We start from the raw sequence: 22,582 nt of genomic DNA on the forward strand, positions 1-22,582 counted from the left end.
TCTAGGACTAGTGGTCAGGATAGGTTACATGCAAAAGCATTAACCTAGCTCTGCCTTCCTCCATGTCCTGCTTATTTTGGTTAGGGGCATCATGTGCTCACCGGCTAGTAAAAGTTCTCAAAGAGATCGAGGCTTTGCAGTCTCCGTTTCTCCTAGCACAGAACAGGTGGGTGCTAGCCGTGGTGCTGAAGTGAATCTCCCTTTCAGGGAAAGCTTGCTCCCTGCTTTCCCCAGAGACCATAACTCCAGAATAGTCGGCCCACATGGATCCTTGCAGCGTCTTCCTCTCTCCTCTCATCTGACAAACACACACTCTTGACCTTCAAACTGGGATCCACCTTCTATTGTTTTGCCACGATGGCGAGCATGCCATCTTCTAGTCCCCTGGTCCAGGAAGCATCGCTCAACGGAAACTACAGGGAACCCCGTCCTCCCACCTTTCCCCAAAGCTAGCTACAAATGGTCACAGATGGAGAATAGGATATCATAGCATTTTATTATTCCCTCCCCCCGTTGGTTGATGAGGCTGAGCGCTAGGGAAGTACCCACAAGTGAGCTGAAGAAGAAGCCACTGGGGCCTGGATAAAACAGGCACAGACGTCTCAGGCACCTAGGCAAGAGAATTTGCTTTCCTCTGATCAAAAAGGAAAAAAAAAACTGTGGAAATGAGCCATCCCAAGGGCCATAATCACAGAAGTACTGGAAAAGGAACCAGGGCTTGATGTCTTAATAAGTTAGAGGAGTCTTGGTTCCTCTTGATCTAGGATATCATGCTTTAAAGTCATGATAGCGAAGTCGGGGGGTCTGACCGGGTCTTCAGTGCTAAGTTTAGGGGACAAGGGGACTGGGGTTGCTCAGATGAATTGGTGTTGGAAACAGGATGCAGGACTCACATCCCCTCCCTGCCAGGCTGTACCCACTCAGGAATAATGCCAAATGGACCAGAGCGTGACCAGGGTGATGCTGTAAGCCAGCACGGCCAGCAGGTAGATGCGAAACAGCAGCCTGTCCAGCACATATCCCACCCGCAACCAGTCCCTTGCCACCTCCCGCATCTCATCCCGCTTCTCCAGGGAGTGGCGGATGGAGGACAGCTCTTGCAAGAGGCCACGCACAGCCAGCGAGGCCTCCCTTGGTGGTGGAAGAGGGCTATCTCTGCTCCTCGAGGTCTTCTCCAAGTCCTGAGGGCTTCCGACATGGCTGCAGTGGTTTCCCATGGCTGGAAGAAGAGAGCCTGAGTATAAAAAGAGGGTGGTGGGGTGCCCTGGCGTTGTGGCGGTGCGCATTGTTTCGAAGGTTGAAAGTTGACTTTGGTGTCTACCTCAGTTGCATGCTACCTTCTTTTTTTCTCTTTCCCTCTTGAGACAGGATCCTACTATGTACTGCTGGCTGGTCTGAAACTTACTACGTAGACCAGGACGGCATCAAACTCATGGAGACATACCCGCCCATGTCTCCCAAATAAGAGGTGTGTGCCACCTGGCTCCTCTGAACCCTTCTCTGCCCACATCCCACCCTTAAACTGATGAGGGGTTTGCAAACGAAGCAACAGAGCCTGGCTAGACCTGGTAGTGCACACCTTTAATCCCATCTCTGTGAAACCCAGCCTGGTCTACATAGTGAAGGGACACAAGGTTCCGGTCTGACTGACTTCTCTGGCTGAAGCATCCTCCTGTTTCCATCCTGAACCCAGTTCCCACATCTTATCCAGTATCCCTGCTCCAGACTCTCTGTATGAACCTGTCCCTATACTCTCTCACCTGAGCAGTCATCAGTCTTGTTGGCTTGGAAGGTGGCTGGGGGCCTATGGGCCATGGGCTGCTCCCCTAGGCAGAGCAGCCAGGCTATTCTGTCTAGGACCAGGTGCCTCAGCCAGTCAGGTACAGGGCGCTGTAAATCCTGCTTATGCACCAGCTGCACAATGAAGATGGTCTCAGCGAGGCTTATCACCAGCAGAGCCATGCACACTACAAAGTAGACACCTGAGCCAGAGAAAGAGACACACTAAGTGTGGGAGGGAATAGGGCAGGTATCAGTCACAGTGAACTCTTCCCTCAGTCTATCACAGTGAACTCTTCCCTCAGTCTGTCACAGTGAACTCTTCCCTCAGTCTGTCACAGTGAACTCTTCCCTCAGACTGTCACAGTGAACTCTTCCCTCAGACTGTCACAGTGAACTCTTCCCTCAGTCTATCACAGTGAACGCTTCCCTCAGACTGTCACAGTGAACTCTTCCCTCAGTCTATCACAGTGAATTCTTCCCTCAGACTGTCACAGTGAACTCTTCCCCCAGTCTATCACAGTGAACTCTTCCCTCAGTCTATCACAGTGAACTCTTCCCCCAGACTGTCACAGTGAACTCTTCCCTCAGACTGTCACAGTGAACTCTTCCCTCAGTCTGTCACAGTGAATTCTTCCATCAGGGAGGCCTTACCAATGAGGGGAGTGCCGATGGCCGTTGCAGGCAGTGTGTCTGACACGATGATGAGAAAGACTGAGTATCCCAGAAGGAGCGTGATCTTGAAAGACACTCTCTCACCACTGTCCGGGGGCAGACAAAAGCCCACAATGTCCACAACCATGAGGAAGATACTGGGCAGCAAGAGGCTGACTGCGTAGAATAAAGGCCGCCGGCGGATGACCACCTGGGACCAGGATAGAAGCTTGGGGGATCTTAGGCAGACAGGAAACAGGAACCACCACCCCATACCCAGCTCCTTCTCTTATAGAACTTCCAGCCTGGATTGCTTGGGGAAGGACAGCGACAGACCCAGGCTTGTGGCATTTGAGGATAAACAGGGAATGCTTCAATCTAGTTCCTGTCTCCTTTGCTAAAGCTGCATGACATGTATATGGACTTGGAGTTGGCAAAGAGGCTACTGTATCCTTCCCAGTTTCCCTTGCCATGCTACCCCAATGTGGAGGTCTAAGTGTTCTTGTCCCCACCCCATCCACAGTCATGCCCACTCACGTAGAACTTCATTTCCGCATAGCTGTTACTGGTTTCTATACTGAACTCCTGAAATTTGGTGAACACCCCCAGCAGCTCCCACTCGCCCTGATTTATGAAGATGCTCTTGTCCGACCTCACTTCTTCTGGTGTTCGCCACAGGGAAATGTTGATGTCCTGGACTGAGAGAGAAGACGAAAGGCCAAACAAGCTTTGGAATCTCAATCATAGAACCTTTGAGTGTGGAAGGTAGGTGTGTAGGGTAGACAGTACCCAAGGAACCCTGTCGTCAGATCTCTAGACCGCAGACTCAGCCCTTAACTCTCAGTCCTGGTTTCCTGAGCCATACAGGGGGTGATAGAACACATTTTGTCTTCTCGCAAGCCTATAGTGAGAGCACAGTGCAAAGAACCAGAGGAAGCATCCATCAGATGCTGTCTCTCTCTGTCTCTCACTTGTTTACACATACCTTCCAAACAGCCTTCTATGTTTCTTTGTTAGAATTTTGCATCTAGAAAATGAATAGAGCACAATGATTTTTACCTCTGCCTTCATAGAACTAACTACCTGTCTTTGAATAACTAAGAAAATAAATTCTCCTATATATCTTAATCATCAATCTATCAATCTCCCTATACACCTATCCACATATCCACCTATCTACCCATCTACCCATCTACCCATCTACCATCTACTATCTATCTATCTATCTATCTATCTATCTATCTATCTATCTATCTATCTATCTGGAAACACAATAATGTCCATCGAGCCAAAAGATCTAAATATCCTGCCAGGCTTATCAGCACATGCCTATAATCTCAGTACGTGGGAGCCAGGAGGATTTCCAGGAGACCAATCTAGGAGGCCAGTCTGAACTCATATATTGAGTTCAAAGCCAAAAAGTGTTGGTGTGGCCAGTAGAGAAATAGTTCAACAGTTAAGAGCACTTGTTGCTCTTCCAGAGGATCTGGGTTTGGTTCCGCACACCTACATAGAAGCTTGCAACTATGTGTAACTCCAGTTCCAGAGGATCCGATGTCCTTTTCCGATTTCCATGGAAACCAGGAACACACAGGGTGCAGGTATATACATGCAAGCAAAACATTCATACACAAAAAGTAAACTAAATAAATTTTTTTAAGTAGAAGAAGAGCTGAGGAAACGGTTCTGTGAGTAAAGTTTCTGCTATTCAAGCATGAGACCTCAATTTGATCCCCAAAAGTCACACAAGAAATCTGGGTGTGGCGGAGCACACTTGTCCAGTTCTGGAGAGGTAAAGACAATGGAGTCCCTCGGGCTCACTGGCCAGCCAGCCTAGCCTCATCGGCAAGTACAGGGGAAAAGTGAGAAATCCTCCCTAAAAAGACAAGATGAAAAACAGCTGAGGAAGACACCCTGGGCTGATCTCTGATCCCCACATATATAAGCACCATGTACATGAACACACACACACACACACACACACACACACACACACACACACATACACACACACACACCTCAAAGAAAATAAAGGAAAAGATCTAACTGTCCATTGGTGAATAAAATACTAGGTGTCCAACGATACACCTACTTGAGTCTATTGCAGTTAAAGTTTATGAGGAAGAACTCATATACGCTAAGTTGGAAAAGGGTCAGGGACTCATTGTCAGTAAAAAAAGGTCAAGTAGCCCTATATGATAGTGTATGCAATATGTGCTCTTCATAGTAGCACATGTGTGTGCATGCACATGTATGTGGGTGGAGATGCAAAGAGAAGGGACTGGAAGACTCTATCATGTCATGTTGTATTCTTTATATATTTATATATATGTATATATATATATATATATATATATATATATATATATATCCATCCATCCTGTGGAGGCCAGAAAAAGGCATTATATTCTATGGGACTAGAGTTACAAGCAGTTGAAAGCTATCCTGTGGTGTGGTGGGAACTGGACCTGGGTCCTCTGGAAGAGCGAACTATCTTTCCGGCCCCCATAATTGAAGTTTAATGTAACGAATAGGTCAGAGAAGGAAGGACTGTCTTGCTATAGTCCAGCAGTGTGCCTGGCATGTATGCACTCAATAAAAACCCTCAGGACCGGGGTTGGGGATTTAGCTCAGTGGTAGAGCGCTTGCCTAGCAAGCGCAAGGCCCTGGGTTCGGTCCTCAGCTCTGAAAAAAAAAAAAAAACCCTCAGGACCAGACACTGTGCTGGAGAGTCTAAGAGTGAACCAGAAACCACGTTCCCATTCCTCTGAAATTATATCCATGAGAAAATTAGACACGGACTGAACAAGTATTGTCAAGAGATGAAGTCTGTAAGAAAACGCACGGTTTTTAACTGCTGCCTGGGAGACAGCTAGTTTAGGGAGCCATGGAAGGGCCTTCCAGGAGCTGATGAGCCCTGTGGCATAACCAGGTGACTGGAGTTGTTGACCAGGCTGTGGCTGGGGTGCGGCAAGCAGGAGGAGAAGTGTGTAGCCTAGGAGAGGAGACAGCCTATAATAAAAAGAACAGGCAGGACCTCGCAGCGTCCAGAGGAAGACAGCTGGGCTGGCACGCACCAGATGAAACTGCTGTGGAACACTGTGGGCAGGACCAGGTCAAGGATTTGGATTGGGTCCCAGGACTGCTGGGAAGCCATTGAGGGCTTTAAATGACATGATCAGATTTGCATTTTAATAAGAGCTCCCTGGCTGTGGGAACGTGAACCCACAGTGGGGCTGGTGCATGGGGAGGACCAGGGAAGGAAGGGAATGAGGACACCTGGGCAGAGGTAGTGGCTTGACCCAGGACTGAAGAGGAGTGGGTGGATCTGGGACACACTTCCTGTCAGGTCTTTGAGGAGCTAGGTAAGAATTGTCCCTTGCTGGGTGCCTTAGAGCCTCATTAATCCTTGAAGCAACTAAAGGAGGCAGTGAGGACAGCAATATTGAGTCCATCTGGAGGAAGAGGAAACAGAGGCTCATTGACATTAAAAAGACAAGAGGCAGATATATCTGCTCAGTGGTGGAGTATTTGCCTAGCATGTGCAAGGTCTTACTTAGGTTAGATCCCCAGAACCACAAAGGAACCAGACAAATGAAAGAAATGGATGAGGGGAGGGAGGGAGGGAAGAAATAGTGGTGACTTGGTTAAGAGAAGATGAATCCAGGCCCCCGGTCCCTAGGAGCCCCAAGCTCTGCCCCACCCACAAGCCCACATACTCACTGGTATGCAGCCAGCTGGTGAAGGTCAGAGAGCAGTTCTGCACATCGAACGGGAAGTTATAGATGTCAAGGCTACAGGCGGTCACCAGCTGTAGGGGCTTGTAGTTCTGGACTTCACCTTGATGGTGCACATACACATAAGGAATGCTTGGAGACTTCCCCACGTCCACACTGGTCAGGGAAGAGGGATCGATTTGTAGGCTGAAGAGGCAGACCCTCACCATGGATGGCTAAAGAACTCTTCAGTAGCCCGATAGGGAAAGAAATTCAGGGAGGATCTAGAGAGCAAGATAATCCAGACATTTTATCTGGCCATGGTTTTCCAATGTTATCAATCTTAGCTTTCTGACCCACCATTATTGAGGTTGTGCTCCAAACAATGAGGGATGTTTCTTTTCTTCAACTCCCTTAGCAACCTAGCTCTCAAAGGCAGAGAAGGAACCCATGGATTGTAATGCCACTGGCTGAAGGGAGCTCGCCCAGCTCTCTCCAGGCTGGCACACCAGCCTGCACTAGAGTAGAGCTGGCTCCCAGAAGAGCCAGTGGTTTGATAGGAGAGAAGAATCATATGTTCTGTTCTGACTCTGATTTTTGCTTTGCTTCCCATCTCTAGAAGCCCCCAGAATGAGAGCGATCATCTCCAGAGGGAAGAGCATAGAGTTCAAGAGGAGTAGAGGAGCCTAGGAAAATCCAACAGGAATTGTCTTTACTGAGCCTGGACTCTAAGGCATGTGGTAGACTGAGCCCAGGGCCTGGCCTTTGGCCTTTTTTTTTTTTTTTTTTTTTGGTTCTTTTTTTTTGGAGCTGGGGACCGAACCCAGGGCCTTGCGCTTCCTAGGCAAGCGCTCTACCACTGAGCAAAATCCCCAGCCCCGGCCTTTGGCCTTCTTGGGGGTAGACTGAAAGATAAGAGCAGAAAGAAATTTCTAGAATGTTTGCCACCTGTGCCATGTGGGGCATTCAAGGGTGGGTCAAAGTTGGACAGTGCAGTTAGTACTGAATGAATCCCTCTGTCACCTCCATTAGTAGTAATAGTAGTAGTAGTTGTTGTTGTTGTTGTTGTTGTTGTTGTTGTTGTTGTTGTTTGAGAAAAGGTTTCATGTAGTCCAGGCTGGTCTTGGACTTTCTATGTAGTCAAGAATGGCCTTGAACTTCTAATAATCTTGCCTCCATCTCCCAAGTGCTAAAATGATAGGTGTGTCACCACATTGGGTTTAGACATGGAAGCCAGACACTGAGCGTGCTATGCAAATACTCTACCAACTGAATCACAGCCCCAGCCTACTCTCCCTGTCCTGTCTTTCCCCCATGCATTTTCCTTGCCTTTGCACTCAGATGTCCAGTTGGTGGACCCTGGATGAACTTGCAGAATGGAGAGAAAGTCAGCTGGCTGAAGGCAATGGGAGAATGTTGGGCTGCTGAGAACAAAAGGTAATGGGACCCACTTCATACTAGAGGTGCCAACTGTGGCCTGCTAGGCACACGTGTGGCTTGGGAGGTTTGAACATGTTCCTTGGCTCCCAATCTTTTCTGTGACCAGAAGCATTGGCTGTCATCAGAGTTTTGCTCCTTTCCAAAAAAGAAAAAAAAAAAAATGTAACTGTCCCCTCTGACAAATGCAGCTGTCTCCATTAAGTTGTTAGAACTCGGTGTGACATCACTCACTGGCTTCTGTTCCTATGCTAGAGTCCCTGGGACTAAGAAGCATAAGGTTGTAGCATCCAGTTCAGAAAGAAAGGGAGAGGGTGATCAAGAACAAGAGAGAACTGCGTCAAGGAGAGCTTGAACTTGATCAAGAGAGGAAATTGTCACTGTCCCTGGCTTCCCTAACCATAGCCTCCCAGCCCGCTATGCTCTGACAAAAGGACTCACAACTCATTGATGAGGATGTCAGGGACCCAGATGCTGTCGGTGGGGATGGACAATTTGGTGACATTGTCGAAGTCCTCAGGAGTCCACTGTAGAAACTCGTCGGTCCAGAACTGTGGGAGAAGCAGAAACTGTCAAAGGCAGATGCCCCCATCGTTGGTGAGGGTCACCTGCAAATCAGACAGGTCTCTATCCCTTCTGCTCAGGCAGTAGGTGGGCATTTTCTAGGGGGAAATCTGGGTGTTGACACATGGCTCTTCCTGGTCGATAAAAGACCCCACCTCTACAACTCTCACTCATCTGTATCTATAAAACACAGACGGCTGTAGCATCTTCTAGGGAAACATGCTGCCTGCTCTTGTTTGGCTCACTGCCAATGAGACAGGGTGTGTTCTGAATTAAGGGGGTCCTTCAGTGACACAAGAATGGAGCTGTCTGATAGGGACCAGTGTTCCTATACTTTGCTCTCTGTCCCACAAGTGTATGGTGCTGACAGAACATGACCATGGTCATAGGAAGGGATTTGAGACCTGTGTATATCTGATGTGTCTATACAGCCTCTGGAGTGAGGCCTCTCCAGTCTACCTCCCTCCCCAGAGCTCAGCCAAGTCCTGAAACATACCTACAACTATCTTAACTAGACAAGTGACAAAAGGGTAGGGTCCTGGGGGTTAAGTGGATAGTTTTATTTTTTTCCTGTGTTGATTGCTCCATTTGGTTGTCATCCAACTTCATACAGAGTGAAGAACTTTCTAGAAGTTGGAGCTGTTCACGTGAACGTGAAGCCACTATAGTGTGAGTTCTCGGGCCAGGAATTGTCCTTCCTTCAGGGTTAGCCTTTGAGCACTTGTCTGAGATGCTTTAAAACATCTGAGAAACCAGGGGTGGGGGCCAGGAGGATGTCCCCACCCATCTTCCCCTGGCCCTAAGACAGGACCTTTCAGACTCCTGATCCTGTATCTGTCTTCAGTGCCTCTAGGGCTGCTCACCACCTTCCTTCACTGTGGCCATTGAGATTCCTGACTCCTTGAGAGAGAGGGGGGGTGTCCCAGGAAGTGGGGGGCTGGTCTGCTCACCTGCCGGTACCATATGTAGGTTGTCAGAACCTGGTTCTTCTCATCCTGTAAAAGTAAAAGGGGCTGGCATGTGGTTCCACACACAAACAAAAGTTGGTACTGAACATCTCATCCTACTGGAAAGGCAGGACCAGGGAAGGAGATGAACTCAAGCTGCTGGCCAGCCAGGAGATGCTGGCCTGTTAAATAGATACAGCGAGGGAGAAAGGCAATCATTTCTTTTCAACCTCCAAGGTACATAGTGAGCTAGGGTGGCACAGGCTTGTAGTCCAGTCCCAGCAGGGCTGAGTCAGACAGATTGTGTGAGCTTCGGGCCAGCCTGGGAATACGGTAAAACTGTCTCGATAAAACACAGCAAAACAAAACCCTAAAGATGTGCAAATTGTGCATATTTTCTGTTGTTATTGCTTATCAGATTCATATATATTTAATAGTATACATATAGATATCTTACCTTCTATGATTTCTATATATAATATATACATATACTTAAACATATACTTATACATATACATACATAATGCAGACATGGACTGCCATGTTACGAAATTAAGAGACTCCAAACTGTGGAATAGAAAAAGTGGTTACTCCCTTTCCTCCATCTGTTTCCAAGTCTGACCTTTCTGCAGCAGCACAGCCTCCTGCCCTTAGCTATTCTCTGCGGAGATGTTCTAAGCACCGTGATCCCCTCCTGTGTATTGGGGGGATGGGGGGATTGGCCTAGCAACCTGTAAAGTCAGGCCCTGCTTCCCCATTGTGAGGGGGAGAGCCGACAGCTTGCAGTCGCCTTCTTGTCCATCGCCATGTGGTGCTTTGCACCGTCTGCTGAGCAGTGCACCCCACCCTACTCTAGTTATTGATTAGTTAATTGATCTATTAGTTGGCACTGTATCTACTGTTGCCATTTAGTGACACCTGCCACTCAGGGACCTGTGTAAGGCACTAAGGGTCTAGAGATGATGGGGGACACAGTTCCCTTCATGTTCTACATGGATAACCATGTGCAGGAGGTGACCATATCTGGGAGGAGGTGCATGTCGGTGGCCTAGGGCTGTGGTTTGAGCAGCTGTGCATATACAACTTCAATCTGTCCCCAGCCATGGTGCCAGACCACAGGTACTAGGGTTCTTGGTACCCATCATACTGCCCAGTAGGTGATTTGGTTTTACATGGCACCTCTGGTTCCCCCAAACAGATCAAGGGCAGCTCACCACGTTGAGGATGGCATACATGATGACATCGATGGAGACCAGGGTGGGCTTCCTCCAGTCCCGCACAGGCCGCACCCCCTTCTTGTAGTTAGCCAGGAGGTGATCTGACAGCCTCAGCAGAGCAGGCTGGGTGGTGCTGTGGGCCTGGGTGGCCCTCCTCCGGCTGCCTGGAATGGAGAGCACTTTAACACAGATGCCAGAGCCCAGCTTCTCTTGTTCCGGTTTAGAATCTATTAAAGAATTTCCTCCTCTGGACAGGAGAGATGGCTCAGGGTGCAAAGGCCACGGCCTCCAAGACTCATAGCTCAAGTTCAATCTCTGGGATCCACATGGTGAAAGGAGAAAACGTCTGCAATTTGTCCTCTGACCCCCACATACACGCCAAGGCATGTGTGTGACCACAGACACACAACAACAGCAACAACAACGATAATACAAAACAAAATGTAATTTTAAAGAGAAACCCCAGCTCCAGGCCCTGGTGCTGTTGGGGGGTTTGAGTATTCCTTGGTTTTCCTGTGGGGAACTGGGGCACTAACTCAAAAAGCAGGAGTGACATGGGACAGCCCCACTCACATGGGCACCACACACACTAAAACTGAGAAGATACAGAGGTTACTGAGGCCCCTGGACAAGGATGAGATGCAGACTCGTGAAGCAGTGTGTAGTACATTAAACAAAACAAAAGTCGGTGGGTGGGGAGGGCACAGCTCAGAGGGCCAGAGCTCAGAGGGCAAGAGGGTGAGGCTGCAGGATGGACTGCTCCTTTGCAAACTGGGAGCCACTGAGGCTGGTTACTACTAAACAATACCGAGTCCTCCTATCCTGCCCTCACATGCGTCTCCAGATACTAAAGCATTCTTTTTTTTTTTTTTTTTTGGTTCTTTTTTTTTTTTTTTCGGAGCTGGGGACCGAACCCAGGGCCTTGCGTTTCCTAGGCAAGCGCTCTACCACTGAGCTAAATCCCCAACCCCACTAAAGCATTCTTGCAGGCTCTCCTCTGGTGTGTCTACCTGCCACATAAGCTTCCCTCCTGTTTGGAAGGACAGAGGGGAGCAAACAGAAATAGGAAGCGGGAGGCTATTTTTAAGTTTGTTTTATTTTGTTTTGCTTTTCCGACAGGATCGATCTCACCCAGCCTAGAACTTGTCATGTGACCAAGGCAGACCTCGGACTTCTGATCCCCCTGCCTTCACCTTCCAAATGCTGGGATTATAGACTTATTATACCTCCACTCCTGGTTTATGCAGTGCTGGGGATTGGGGCCAGGGCTTTTGTGAATGCGTGCCAGGCAGGCCTCGACCAACAGAACTGTATCCTCATCCTCCAGAGACATTTTTGAGAGTCTCCTTTGGAATAATGGAATAATATCTGCACAAGTCTTCCGCTAAGAGAGACCATTATACAGACACGAATCCCCAAGGCTCGGGAAGGTAAATAGCAGGCACTGCTAGCCAAGAACCTGAGACTCAAACCAGATTCCTCGCTACTATCGGAGAGGCTTGTCGGGGGAGTCCGATAGGCTTTGAGGGGGACTCTTGGAGGTTTGGGGAGTGTCTGGCTAATGCAGCCAGACCTCAGAACAAGATCATAACTGGGAGGACAGAGCAAGCCAGGCAAGAAAGCCCAAAGCACTTACCACATGCAACTTCCCTCTCATCCATCTACCCTGTTTCTCCCAACGACAGCTTCTGGAAAAGAGCATCCTATTCCTAGCCTTCCTATCAGTTCCTCCCCTTGGTGGCACCCTTCTCATCGTCTCCCAAGATGCTACAACCCAGCTGTGTAGAAAGGGCCTTCCTGTGGGGCTGAATGTGGTCTGCAATAGAACAAACCAGATCCTATGTGGCTGAACACCTTGTTTGCGAGGCAGTGAGGAGAAGGTTGAGTAGAATGGGTAGGAAAGTTTGACATTACTGGAGGTGAGCCTTACAGGAACCTGGGGGTGGAGAAAGCCCACAGGACCTCCGCAACAAAACCAGCAAAAGCAAGAAAAGGTTACTAAAGTGGTTCTGGTCCCCACTCTGCTACAGACAAGCTGTGTGACCCTGAATGAATTATTCTCCCTCTCTGGACTGTGGTTACAGGCAGGAAAAGTGGACTGAATGAGCTCACAGGTCCGTAGCTGCTCCCATTTGATAAGCTGAAAGGCAAGGCTAGGAGAATGGGAACCGTCTTCCAGCACACACCTAGGTATTTCTCATGGACTCTACTCCCTTCTCAGCAGCAGGCTCACCTTGGGCTCAACTTCTCAAACCACCAGCCTTCCGGTGGCTCCAGCCTCTCTTACCTTCAACCCCTTGAGACTTAAGGACTTCCCCCATCCCAGCTTGCTATTCCCCTCCCCACCAAACTCCTTACCTTCTCCCTGGGCTATCAGCACGGAAAGGAACAAGGCCAACAGCACCTGCGGGATGCAGAGCGGCATGGCAAGCTTCCCGGATGTGGGAGGGCCTCGGAGCAGCCACTCAGGATGAGTCCCCCAGACTGCCAGCCTGCACACCCGCTGCCAACCTCATGTCCCAGGCAGGCTGCTTTTCCAACTGCTGCCTGCACCTTGTGAGGCTGCAGCTTGGCACTCCCGGCCACCAGAGCTGGGGAGCCGCCAAGTTTTCTAGCAAGCGCTTTTCAGCTGGATCAGGTTTCAGGGCGGGAGGAAGGGGAGGGGAGTCGGCTGGCAGATGTCAGGAGCGGGAGTTCAGCCCACCCATCCAGAGTAGGTGGCTTGGCCGCATCTCGCCCAAGAAATGTTTTGGGGAAGGGCCTACAGGGTCTGTGAAGGAAAGATGCAGCCTGACAGCTGTGGGACTGGACACTGGGCTCTCACTGTCAGTACTTTTCTTTCACAGGTATAGTATGGGAAGGGCTGCGAGGTGGTTTAAGCAGAGACAACCAGAAGCATACTTTGGCTTCTCAAGTTGATGTAATGCCCCTGGTGAAGCAGGTGACAGAGAGGGTAGCAGGGGTCACACTAAAAGTCCGCTTCTTCAGCCTCACTCAATTAAAGTTTTTTTTTTTTGTTTCGTTTTAATTTCCTTTTGATTTGTTTTGCTTTGTCTGTTAAGCCAGGGTCCCATGCAGCTCAGGCTGTTCTTGAAACCACTAAGAAACTGAGAATGGCTTTGAACATCTGCTCCTCCTGAGATCACCTCTCAAGTACTCGAATTACTTAAGGCAGGTGCCGCCAAGAATTGGGGAAAACAAAATAACATTTTACACGTCTGTACCTGATTTTCTGAGCTTTAACAAATATCATCAAATGGGTGGCCTTTTGTGATGGCATTCTTATCATAAGTTGGGAACATGATTGAGTGGTAGAGCCCTGAGTTCAACCTCTAGCAACACAGGTAAAAAGGTGCTTTAGACCAGGTATGGTGGTGTTCACCTGTAATTCCAGGGAGAAAGACACAGGAGGATCAGAAGTTCCAGGCCACTCTGAGCTTCACATCTGGTTCCAGAGAACTATAGGCTACATGACAACTCTGTCTCAGGAAACAAGGAAACAAACAAAATATTAATTAAAGGGTCAGTAAGCAAAAGGACCAGGCAGTGTGATTGGCAACTGTAATCTCAGCACCTGGGAGGTTGCGGTGAGATAGGACAGAGGCCAGCCCAGGCTACACATAGAGTATAGAGTATGATCTTGATCCCTCTCTGTCCCCCTCCTCCTTTCTCCCCTTCCCTTTTCCCCTCTCCCTCTTCTTCTCTCTCCCCCTCCCCCTTCCCCCTCTTCCTCTCCCTTCCATTCCTCCCTCCCTCCCTGCCACACACATAGAGTTAAAAATACGAATATATGGAAGATCCAACAGTCTGAAGGCTTCCCAGGAGTTTTGCTGCACACAGGGGAACAGACAGGAGCCTAGCATGGCTGCCCTCCTACAGAGGCCCAACAAGCAGCCTAAAGAGTCAGATCCAGATACTTACACCCAACCAATGAATAGAAGCTGGTGACCCCTGTGGCTGAATTAGGGAAAAGCCGGAAGAAGCTGAGGAGAAAGAGGGCAACCCATAGGAAGACCAGCAGTGGCAACTAACCTGGATTCCTGAGATCTCTCAGACACTGAGCCACCAACCAGGCAGCATACACCGCTGATACGAGGCCCCCCAACACATGTACAGCAGAGCACTGCCTGGTCTGGCATCGGTGAGAGGAGATGGACCTAACCTCCAAGAGACTGGAGCCTCCAGGGAGTGGGGAGGTTTGGTGGGGTGGGGTGGGGGTGAGGGGGATGGAGACATCCTCTTGGAGATGGGGGTGGGGGTGGGCTGCCTGTCATGGGTGCTAATAACTGAACATGGGTCCTCTGCAAGAGCAATATAGGCTTTTAACCTCTGAGCAAGTTCTCTAACCTTGTAAAAAATATTTTGCAGGTCATGTATATTTATTTTCATACATTTTGCTAGATACAGTAAGTACGTGTAGTATTCGTTTTAGGAAATTATAAAGAATAATTACAAGCCTCCTCAGGCTCACTGTCCCAGAAGGAGTTTGTTTTTCTGTGAGTTCCTTCCATAAAGTGGAGAAAATAGGAGGTTAGAAGGATAGGTTGGTGGTTAAGGGCACTGGCTGCTCTTCCAGAGGACCCAGCACCGACACAACAGCTCACAACTGTCTGTTACTCCAATTAGAGGTGATTCGATGCCTCTTCTGACATCCCTGGGTCCCTGCATACATGAAAAGGTAAATAAATGATAAATAAAATATACTTTACGTATAATTTCATAGCTTTCTCTGTTTCTTTTAAAAATGTGTTTTTATTTTTTGTGTGTCTGTGTCTGTGTCTGTCTGTGTCTGTGTCTGTGTGGGAATATGGACCTGTGGGTACATAGAGGCCAGGGGTGTTGGACCCACGGAGCTGCAGTTACAGGGGATTGTGAACTACCCAACAGTGGATGCTGGGAACTGAACTCAGGTCCTCTGCAGGAGCGATGCATGCTCTTGTCTACTGAACCATCCTCTCAGCCCCCTTCCCCCTTTTGTAAACATTTTTTAATAATTTCTGTCTAAATTTGGCTCTCTTGAAAGAGGTGTCTCTTTCACTTTGTAAGTTAAACCGGTAAGCATCTAGCACTTGTAGGTACAGCCGGTGCCTCAAACGTTGTCTGCATAAAAGGCTCTATGAATTTCAGCTTGGAGCAGCCCTGCCCCCAACTACGGTTAAGTGGAGAGACTCTTCTGTCTCCTTTTTATTAAAGACAAGGTTCCCCTGTATCTGCAATGGTAAACTTTAACAACAAAACACTTGTGTTCTTTTTAATTCCTTTTTCAGTCCACTATATGCGTGGGATGGGTTGCAAGAGGAAACATTTTTTTTTGAATTGTAGTTTGTTTTCTTTCTTGTTATTTTATTTTTTAGACTGGGTCTCATCTTAACCCAGGCTTGCCTGGAACTCTCTTTATAGCCAAGAATGACAAACACTTAATACTTCACAGATTCTGGGGTTTACAGATGTGCACCCCTATACCCACTACACACATTGCCGAGGCTGGAACCCAGGGCTCCATGCATGGTAGGCAAACATTGTGGCAATAAAGATCTCATTCCTAGCACGAAGATAATATAGCATACTTTTTCTTTTTAACAGAAGATCTTGTGTAGCTGGGGCTGACCTTAAACTTCTGATCTGGCTGATTCCACTTTCTAAGTGCTGGGATCCCATCGCATGGCAGTAAGCCAGGGTTGGGCCTCCAGCAGGCATATGCACTTGGATCACTGCTATGGATAGTTTATCATCAAGGAGCTGACTGCTCTCCCACGGCCGCATCACCATGCTTAGATTCTCCACGCTGGGGCTCTAGTGCATATTGAAGCCACACCATTCGTTTGAATATGGAAAATCAGAAGGAAGCATCGAGAGCTACCTTGTCCCGACAGGGGACACACGACAGTGGGAGAGAAAAGGGAAAGAAGAAACTGAAGATATTAGGTGTGGGGGATGTCTATAGAAGAAGAGGAGGATTTAAAAATAAAGGGAGAAAGAAAGGAAGGGGAAAGAGACAAGGCTGGAAAACAGGACAGAGATTGAGGCAGGCAGGACAAAGAGGGAGAGAAGAGAGATGGGAGGAGGGAAGGAAGAAGAGGCATGTAAGGAAGATGGAGGCGGAGTGGGCTGCCTCTTCCTATAACCCTGCTCCAGGAAGTGGACCTTCCACACTGTATATTGGAGTACCCACCATATATAAACATCGGAACCCATTGAGAGGTAGGATGGAGACCACAGTAGTACACAGCTGTCATCCCAGCTGCCTGTGAGGCTGAAGTAAGGGGACGAAGGTTCAAGCATGGCTGGGGATACGTATTCCGTTCATAGCGAGCTTGCCTGGAGCGTTGTGCAAGAAGCACTGGATTCAGTCTCCGGCCCTTCACACAACCAAAACCTCACTGGTGCACACTTGTAATCTCAGTACCGGGAGCAGGAGCAAAGGTTCAAGACCAACCTGAGATACACATGACCCTGTCTCAAAGAAACAAACATGCAAGAAAGCAAGAAGTCTGAGATTAGCCTGGGTGACTGAGTGAGACCCTATCTCAAAATTCAAAACTATTAAAACAGCAGCAGTAACAACGGCAAAAGCCCACAGGTGTGGTAGTACACACCTGTGATCCAAGCACGAGGGAGGGGAAGGTAACAGATGCAAAGGTTCAAGACCGACCTGACCCAGCTACATGAGGCCACGTCTCAAAGAAAACCCCTCCAAAATATAAGTTAAAAGTATTTAGAGCATCCGGAAGCCTAAGATAGTGGTATAGGTCAGTGGTTCCCAATCTTCCTAATGCTATGACCCTTTAATACAGTTCCTCATGTTGTGGTGACCCCCAGCCATCAAATTATTTCCTCACTACTTCGTAGCTGTAATTTTGCTAGTGTTATAAATCATAATGTAAATATCTGGTATATAGAATATCTGATATGTGACCCCCCCCCAAGGGGATGTCGACCCACAGGTTGAGAACTGCCGCTCTGGATTCGATCTTTAACACTAAGAATAAAAGAATGCCAAGAGAAAGACTGGACACCCTGTCCCACGGGCCCTAAGCCTTCATTTCTGCGTTCAGTACTGGAATCCTTTGGGACATCCAATTGGGTTAGGAGAGAAAGCGGATACATTGTATGCAGCGTGCGCATTAGAGAATTAGTCCCTCAGATAACGGGATTAGAGGGAGCCGAGCAGGCCGTGGCCTCAGATGGAGATAGATTGCCCGGGAGCCTCACTGATAGAACAGCAATCAAGTTTCCCCCGAAGAAATGTCCTAATAATGGATTTGATGGCACAATAGACAGAGGGAACTTGGAGCCGTGGCCAGTGGCCGGGTGTAAATTGCCTCAGATGAAGCTGCGGAGTCACTTTTGCCCCTTTTAAACAAGATAAGAATTAGCGTGAGGCCCTGATGAACTCGCCTTGGCCGGTGGGGACCAGGGAACAGCAGAGGCCTGGCTAATTTGATTCCTGGGCTCTGCTTCAGACCGCCGGGCTCCTCCCAGGCAGGGGAAGCAGACACTCGGATATAGCCAGTCTACCTAATGAAAAGCTCAGAGTGCAGGACCCACAGGCATGGCTCTTTGTGTCCAATATTCCCGGCACTGGAGGAGGAGGGTCCGACTCACAGACATACGTACCCGGAGAGTGTTGTCACCCATCCGGAGATGGTGACATCTCCGGGCACAGAACTTAGGTGAGGCACCTGTTCGTGCCTTAATCCCCACAGCTGGTTTGGGATAGAGCTGAGGTCCATCAGGCTCCTGGCTCCAGGAGTTTCCACTGTAGCTGGTTTTCCGTCTTCCACAGTAAATTTTTACTGGTCTGTAAAACTTTTACCGCCAAAGATCCTGACCTTTTAAAACCTATAAACTTACAAAAACTGTGACCAGTGGCAACATCTGGTCCCACCGTGGGCCCCGCCTGCCAGGGAAAGACTAAGAGAGACATCTGTCTGGCTTGTCCTTGTGGTGCCGAACTCGATCACCTTGTGGGCAGGGCCCTCGGTCTCCTTGTCCTCCAGGCTTAGTCTTCGCTAATAATGATTCTCGCAGGACCCACTTTCGTCCCACTGAGTATCAGGCTAGGAGAACAGACAGGTGCTCCCAGCTCCATGGACCAAACATATGGAGCATAAAGGCTGAAAGATTCTAGGATTGTTAGTTCGGGTAGATATAGTTATGGAAGGATGGGGAACATCTGGCAATGTACTCGATCTCTACTCAAAGAGACAACAATGGCCGACATAGCAAAGAGAGAAAAGGAAGTATGGCCTTCTCAACAGGAAGAGATGGTTTCCTTTCCTGGTTATTTTCCCCCCTTGTTGCATAGCGTGTGACTTTCACTTTTGTGCCAACAAGGCTCTGGATCCTTGAAATGTCTGCACAAGCCCACACTGTACCTATTTTTTGTGTGTCACCTCTACACAAGCTGGAGTCAACAGAGAAGAGGGAGCCTCAGTAAGGAAATGCTTCCCTGAGATCCAGCCGTAAGGCTTTTTCTGAACTAATGAACAAGGGAGTGCCCGGCCCACGGTGGGCAGGGCCATCCCTGGGCTACTGGTTCTGGGCTCTATAGGAAAGCAGGCTGAGTAATTCATGTAAAGTAAGCCAGTCAGCAGCACCCCTCAATGGCCTGTGCATCAGTTCCTGCCTCTAGTTTTCTGCCCTGCTTGAGTTCCTGTCTTCTCTTCCTTCAGTGATCAACAGTGATGTGGAAGTGTAAGCCAAACAAACCCTTTCCCCCACAACTTATTTTTTGGTCATGGGGTTGCATTACAAGAATAGAAACCCCAACTAAGACAATACCATTTGTTGAGCATCTATGATGTGCAAGACTCTTGGTCTTGGTTACTCATTGCTTTCTATGAAGAAGATGTTAATAGTTATTCCCTAGGCACAAATGAGAATGGCAAGGCAAAGTGTCCAAAGTTAAATGGCTGGGGAGGGGAGGGTGTGGCAGAGGGTATGGGCAAACACACAAACACATGACTTTAATAGTCCAATTATAATCTAAGGATAATCTGAATGCATTTTTCTCCTGATTTATACTGCGGTGGTTTGAATATGCTTGGTCCAGGGACTGGCACTATTCAGAGGTGTAGCCTTGCTGGAGTAGGTGTGACCTTGTTGGAGGAAGTGTGCAATAAGACTTTCCTCCTAACCATATGGGAGCCAGTCTTCTCCTAGCAACCTTCAGATGAAGATGTAGAACTCTCAGCTCCTCCAGCCCCACATCTGCCTGGATGTTTCCATGTTTCTGCCTTGGTGATAATGGACTGAACCTCTGAACGTGGAAACCAATCGCAATTAAATGTTGTCCTCATAAGAGCTGACTTGGTCATGGTGTCTCTTCACAACAATACTAACCCTAACTAAGACATATACCCAGGCTGACTGGACTTTGGCCCCTATACCCTTCTCTTCCTCATCTTGGAAATGGGGGCGGGGGTCATGCCTTTATTGAGCTAGTTGAAAGACAGGGTCATTGGGTTGGCTCTAATGGACTACCAAATATATTTCTACTTGGGAAGGGGGTTAAGACAAGGTCTCACGTAGTCCAGATTGGCCTTGAACCTACTATGCATCCATACATCTGGGCATGATCTTGAACTCCTCCTGATCTTCCTGCCCTTTCTTCCCAAATGGTAGGATTACAAATGTGTCCCATCGTGCTTCCTTTTAAAGCTATATTCATTGAAGACTGGAATAAGTATATGTGATGAGAGGTGGGGGATGGGAGGGTTGTAGCTCAGTTGGTAGACTGTTCCCCTTGTATGCACAAAACCCTGGGTTCTGTTCCCAGGATCACATAAACTGGGTATGGCGTCAGCACCTGAGAGGTAGGGTAGGAGGCTCATGGCCATCCTTGGTTCTACACTGAGTTTCAAGCAAGACTGGCCTGTGTGAGACCCTGTCTCAAAACAAAACAAAACCCAACTAAACTGTAAACAAACGTACAGAACAAGGATAGAAAATAAGTGACCAGGCACAAAGCTTGGGTTTGTTTTTTCTCCCTAGCTAAAAGTGAGTTTAAAAAAAATACTCTCTGGGGCTGGGGATTTAGCTCAGTGGTAGAGCGCTTACCTAGGAAGCACAAGGCCCTGGGTTCGGTCCCCAGCTCCGAAAAAAAGAACCAAAAAAAAAAAAAAAAAAAAAACACTCTGCCATTCTGGCAAGCATGAGGCCTCGTGGGACATGTGGCCCCTGTAGCTGTGATGCTGGAGCTTAGGTCCCATATTTATGATGGCATTGGGAGTGGTGGGGTGGGACATCACTGGAAGACAGGAATGCTTGTTCTCACCTGTCGCCAGGTGCCGCCACCTTCTCTAACTCTCCCCTGGATGCCATGGCAACCTGGGGAGGTCATGATGACTTTGGAGCTGTCCCTAAGTGATGGCTGAGGTATTGGTGCTGCCATTTTTCACAGACAAAACCGAGAAGAGAGCCGGCAAGGGGTCTGTGGAGTTGTCCAGCACTCGTGTGACTCTGGGCTATTTCAGAGCCCTGAGAAGCACTGGGTAGATCTAATGAACCAGAGACTCTCGGCCCCAGGAGTTTAGACTTCAGCCATTACCTACCTTTCTGCTTGCTCCCTGTCTCTTCCTTGTATGCGCCCATGTCCTTAGACCATACTCACAGTGAGCTGAGAGGGGTGTCTCAAATCTCCAATCCCAGTACTTGGAGAGCTGAGGCAGGAGGATTGCTGTGGGTTTGGGGTCAGTCTAGGCGACTGAGCAAGTTTAAGGTCAGTTTGGGCTACAGTGTGAGATTCACACTCTCCCCATCCTATATGTGAATGTGTGGCCAACCTTCACCATCCATAGAAGAAATGGAAGAGAATTTGTCCTGCATTAGGACAGTGTGGCGGTGGCAGCAGTGGCCTGAGAGAAGCTGCAGAGAAGGGTAAGCTGTGTCCCAGATCGAGATCTTCATGGCATTAAACTTGGGGACTTTGATAAGCCTTCGCCAAGCCCCAGAGGACTTGAGGACTCACGGGCCGACACTGTCTGGCCTTCATGTCTTTCTTCCCTGCCTCAGTGAGGAAAGATGGAGGCCTCATTTCAGATTTTGCAGTTAGAGCAGTATTGACCTCGTAGGATGGATCAGAAAATGGTTTTCCTCTACTTTCTCTTTTTATTTTAAATCTAAGTTTCAAAATTAGAAGGAATATGTTTGCATTCATATTTTACTTTCATTTGCCAGTTTTTTCCCCCTCGTTCCAATTCTTGGTTCAAAGAAGAGGAAAACTCTGCCCCTCAGGTATGCCTCCTTTTTGGAAGGAAAAACTTCCATCCACTCCCCAGATTCCCTGAATTCCAGCCTTTTTGATTCATCTCATCAACTTAAAGGTAGCAGTTCTCTCCCTCGCCCCATATAGCACCACTGATGTGCTCTCTAAGGCAGAGGGTCAGTTTAATTGCATACCTACGTTAGCAAGCTCCTAGAAGGGCAGGCTTTAGCAGGCCACGAGCCCATATGGGACCCCAGAGCTCAGGCTGGGGGCAGAAGGTCACTTGGCTTAAGCTTCTCTCAAGAGAATTAATGAATCCCAGGGAGGAAGGATCCATGCAGGCTATCTTACTTGTTTGGGGGAGGGTGGGGGGTCACCATTCATCCATCTGGCGACCTTAGAACTGAACAAATATTGGTTTGCCTCAAATTATTCTCTTACTCGAATTCTAATTTCTGGAGGGCCTATCTTATCTATCTCTTTGCTTCTGGGAAAAGCAGACATTAATGTGTCATAATTAGTATTTTCTGAGGAAATTTCAAAGACAGACCTCAAAGATCCTCTTTGGGATTTTAAAACAAAGTCTCTTCCAGTCTCTAACTTTAATTGCACTTGGTACAAATTGAATCATTCCCTTTTTCCTGTAGAAATAAGTCCCCTATCCAAACCCATCTTTTGCATGGTCTCTTGGTGGAAACATAAACACCATGAATGGTCCTGGGCTACTCCAGAGAGAAGCCAGGAAGAGAGATACTGCCAACATCAATACATCACTAAGGGGCTTGCAGGGGCTTGCAATGCACTTGCCTTAACATTCTGTCTGAACTCCTGGCACTCTGGGCTAGAGATACGGTTTTCCTTTTATAGGTGAAGGACTACGGTTCCAAGAAACCGAGGAGATCACTCAAGGTGTTCGTGCGTGGCTCATAATCCTAAATCAGGGCAGGGTAACAGTCTGAAGATCTGACTCTGTCTTCTGCCTTTCCCACTGGGATAAGACAGGAAGAAGGAAAAACCACAACAGGCTGTAACAGCTGTTGCCTCTGGACGGGTGCTGTT

At 48.3% G+C, this 22,582-nt stretch overlaps 1 protein-coding gene across 7 annotated transcripts; it reads right to left on the reverse strand.

Annotated features, from left to right (window-relative positions):
* Positions 1-477: 477 nt before the first annotated feature.
* On the reverse strand, positions 478-12,924 carry Htr3a (5-hydroxytryptamine receptor 3A). Of its 7 annotated transcripts, none has more exons than XM_017595928.3 (9): positions 12,673-12,924; positions 10,315-10,478; positions 9,101-9,145; positions 8,028-8,137; positions 6,157-6,326; positions 2,971-3,131; positions 2,434-2,644; positions 1,761-1,982; positions 478-1,234 (listed from the first exon to the last, which is right to left on the reverse strand). In XM_017595928.3, exons 1-9 carry the CDS (start codon positions 12,737-12,739, stop codon positions 921-923), a joined length of 1,464 nt encoding a protein of 487 aa, XP_017451417.1. In that variant the 5' UTR covers positions 12,740-12,924; the 3' UTR covers positions 478-920. The 7 variants fall into 7 exon arrangements, with proteins under 7 accessions (XP_017451417.1, XP_006243083.1, XP_063122271.1 ...); XM_006243021.5 differs by having other exon boundaries at positions 10,312-10,478; positions 12,673-12,921; XM_063266201.1 differs by having other exon boundaries at positions 478-1,219; positions 12,673-12,919.
* Between the last annotated feature and the right edge of the window lie 9,658 nt (positions 12,925-22,582).

Source organism: Rattus norvegicus, chromosome 8, assembly GCF_036323735.1.
Source record: "Rattus norvegicus strain BN/NHsdMcwi chromosome 8, GRCr8, whole genome shotgun sequence".
NCBI lineage: Eukaryota > Metazoa > Chordata > Mammalia > Rodentia > Muridae > Rattus > Rattus norvegicus.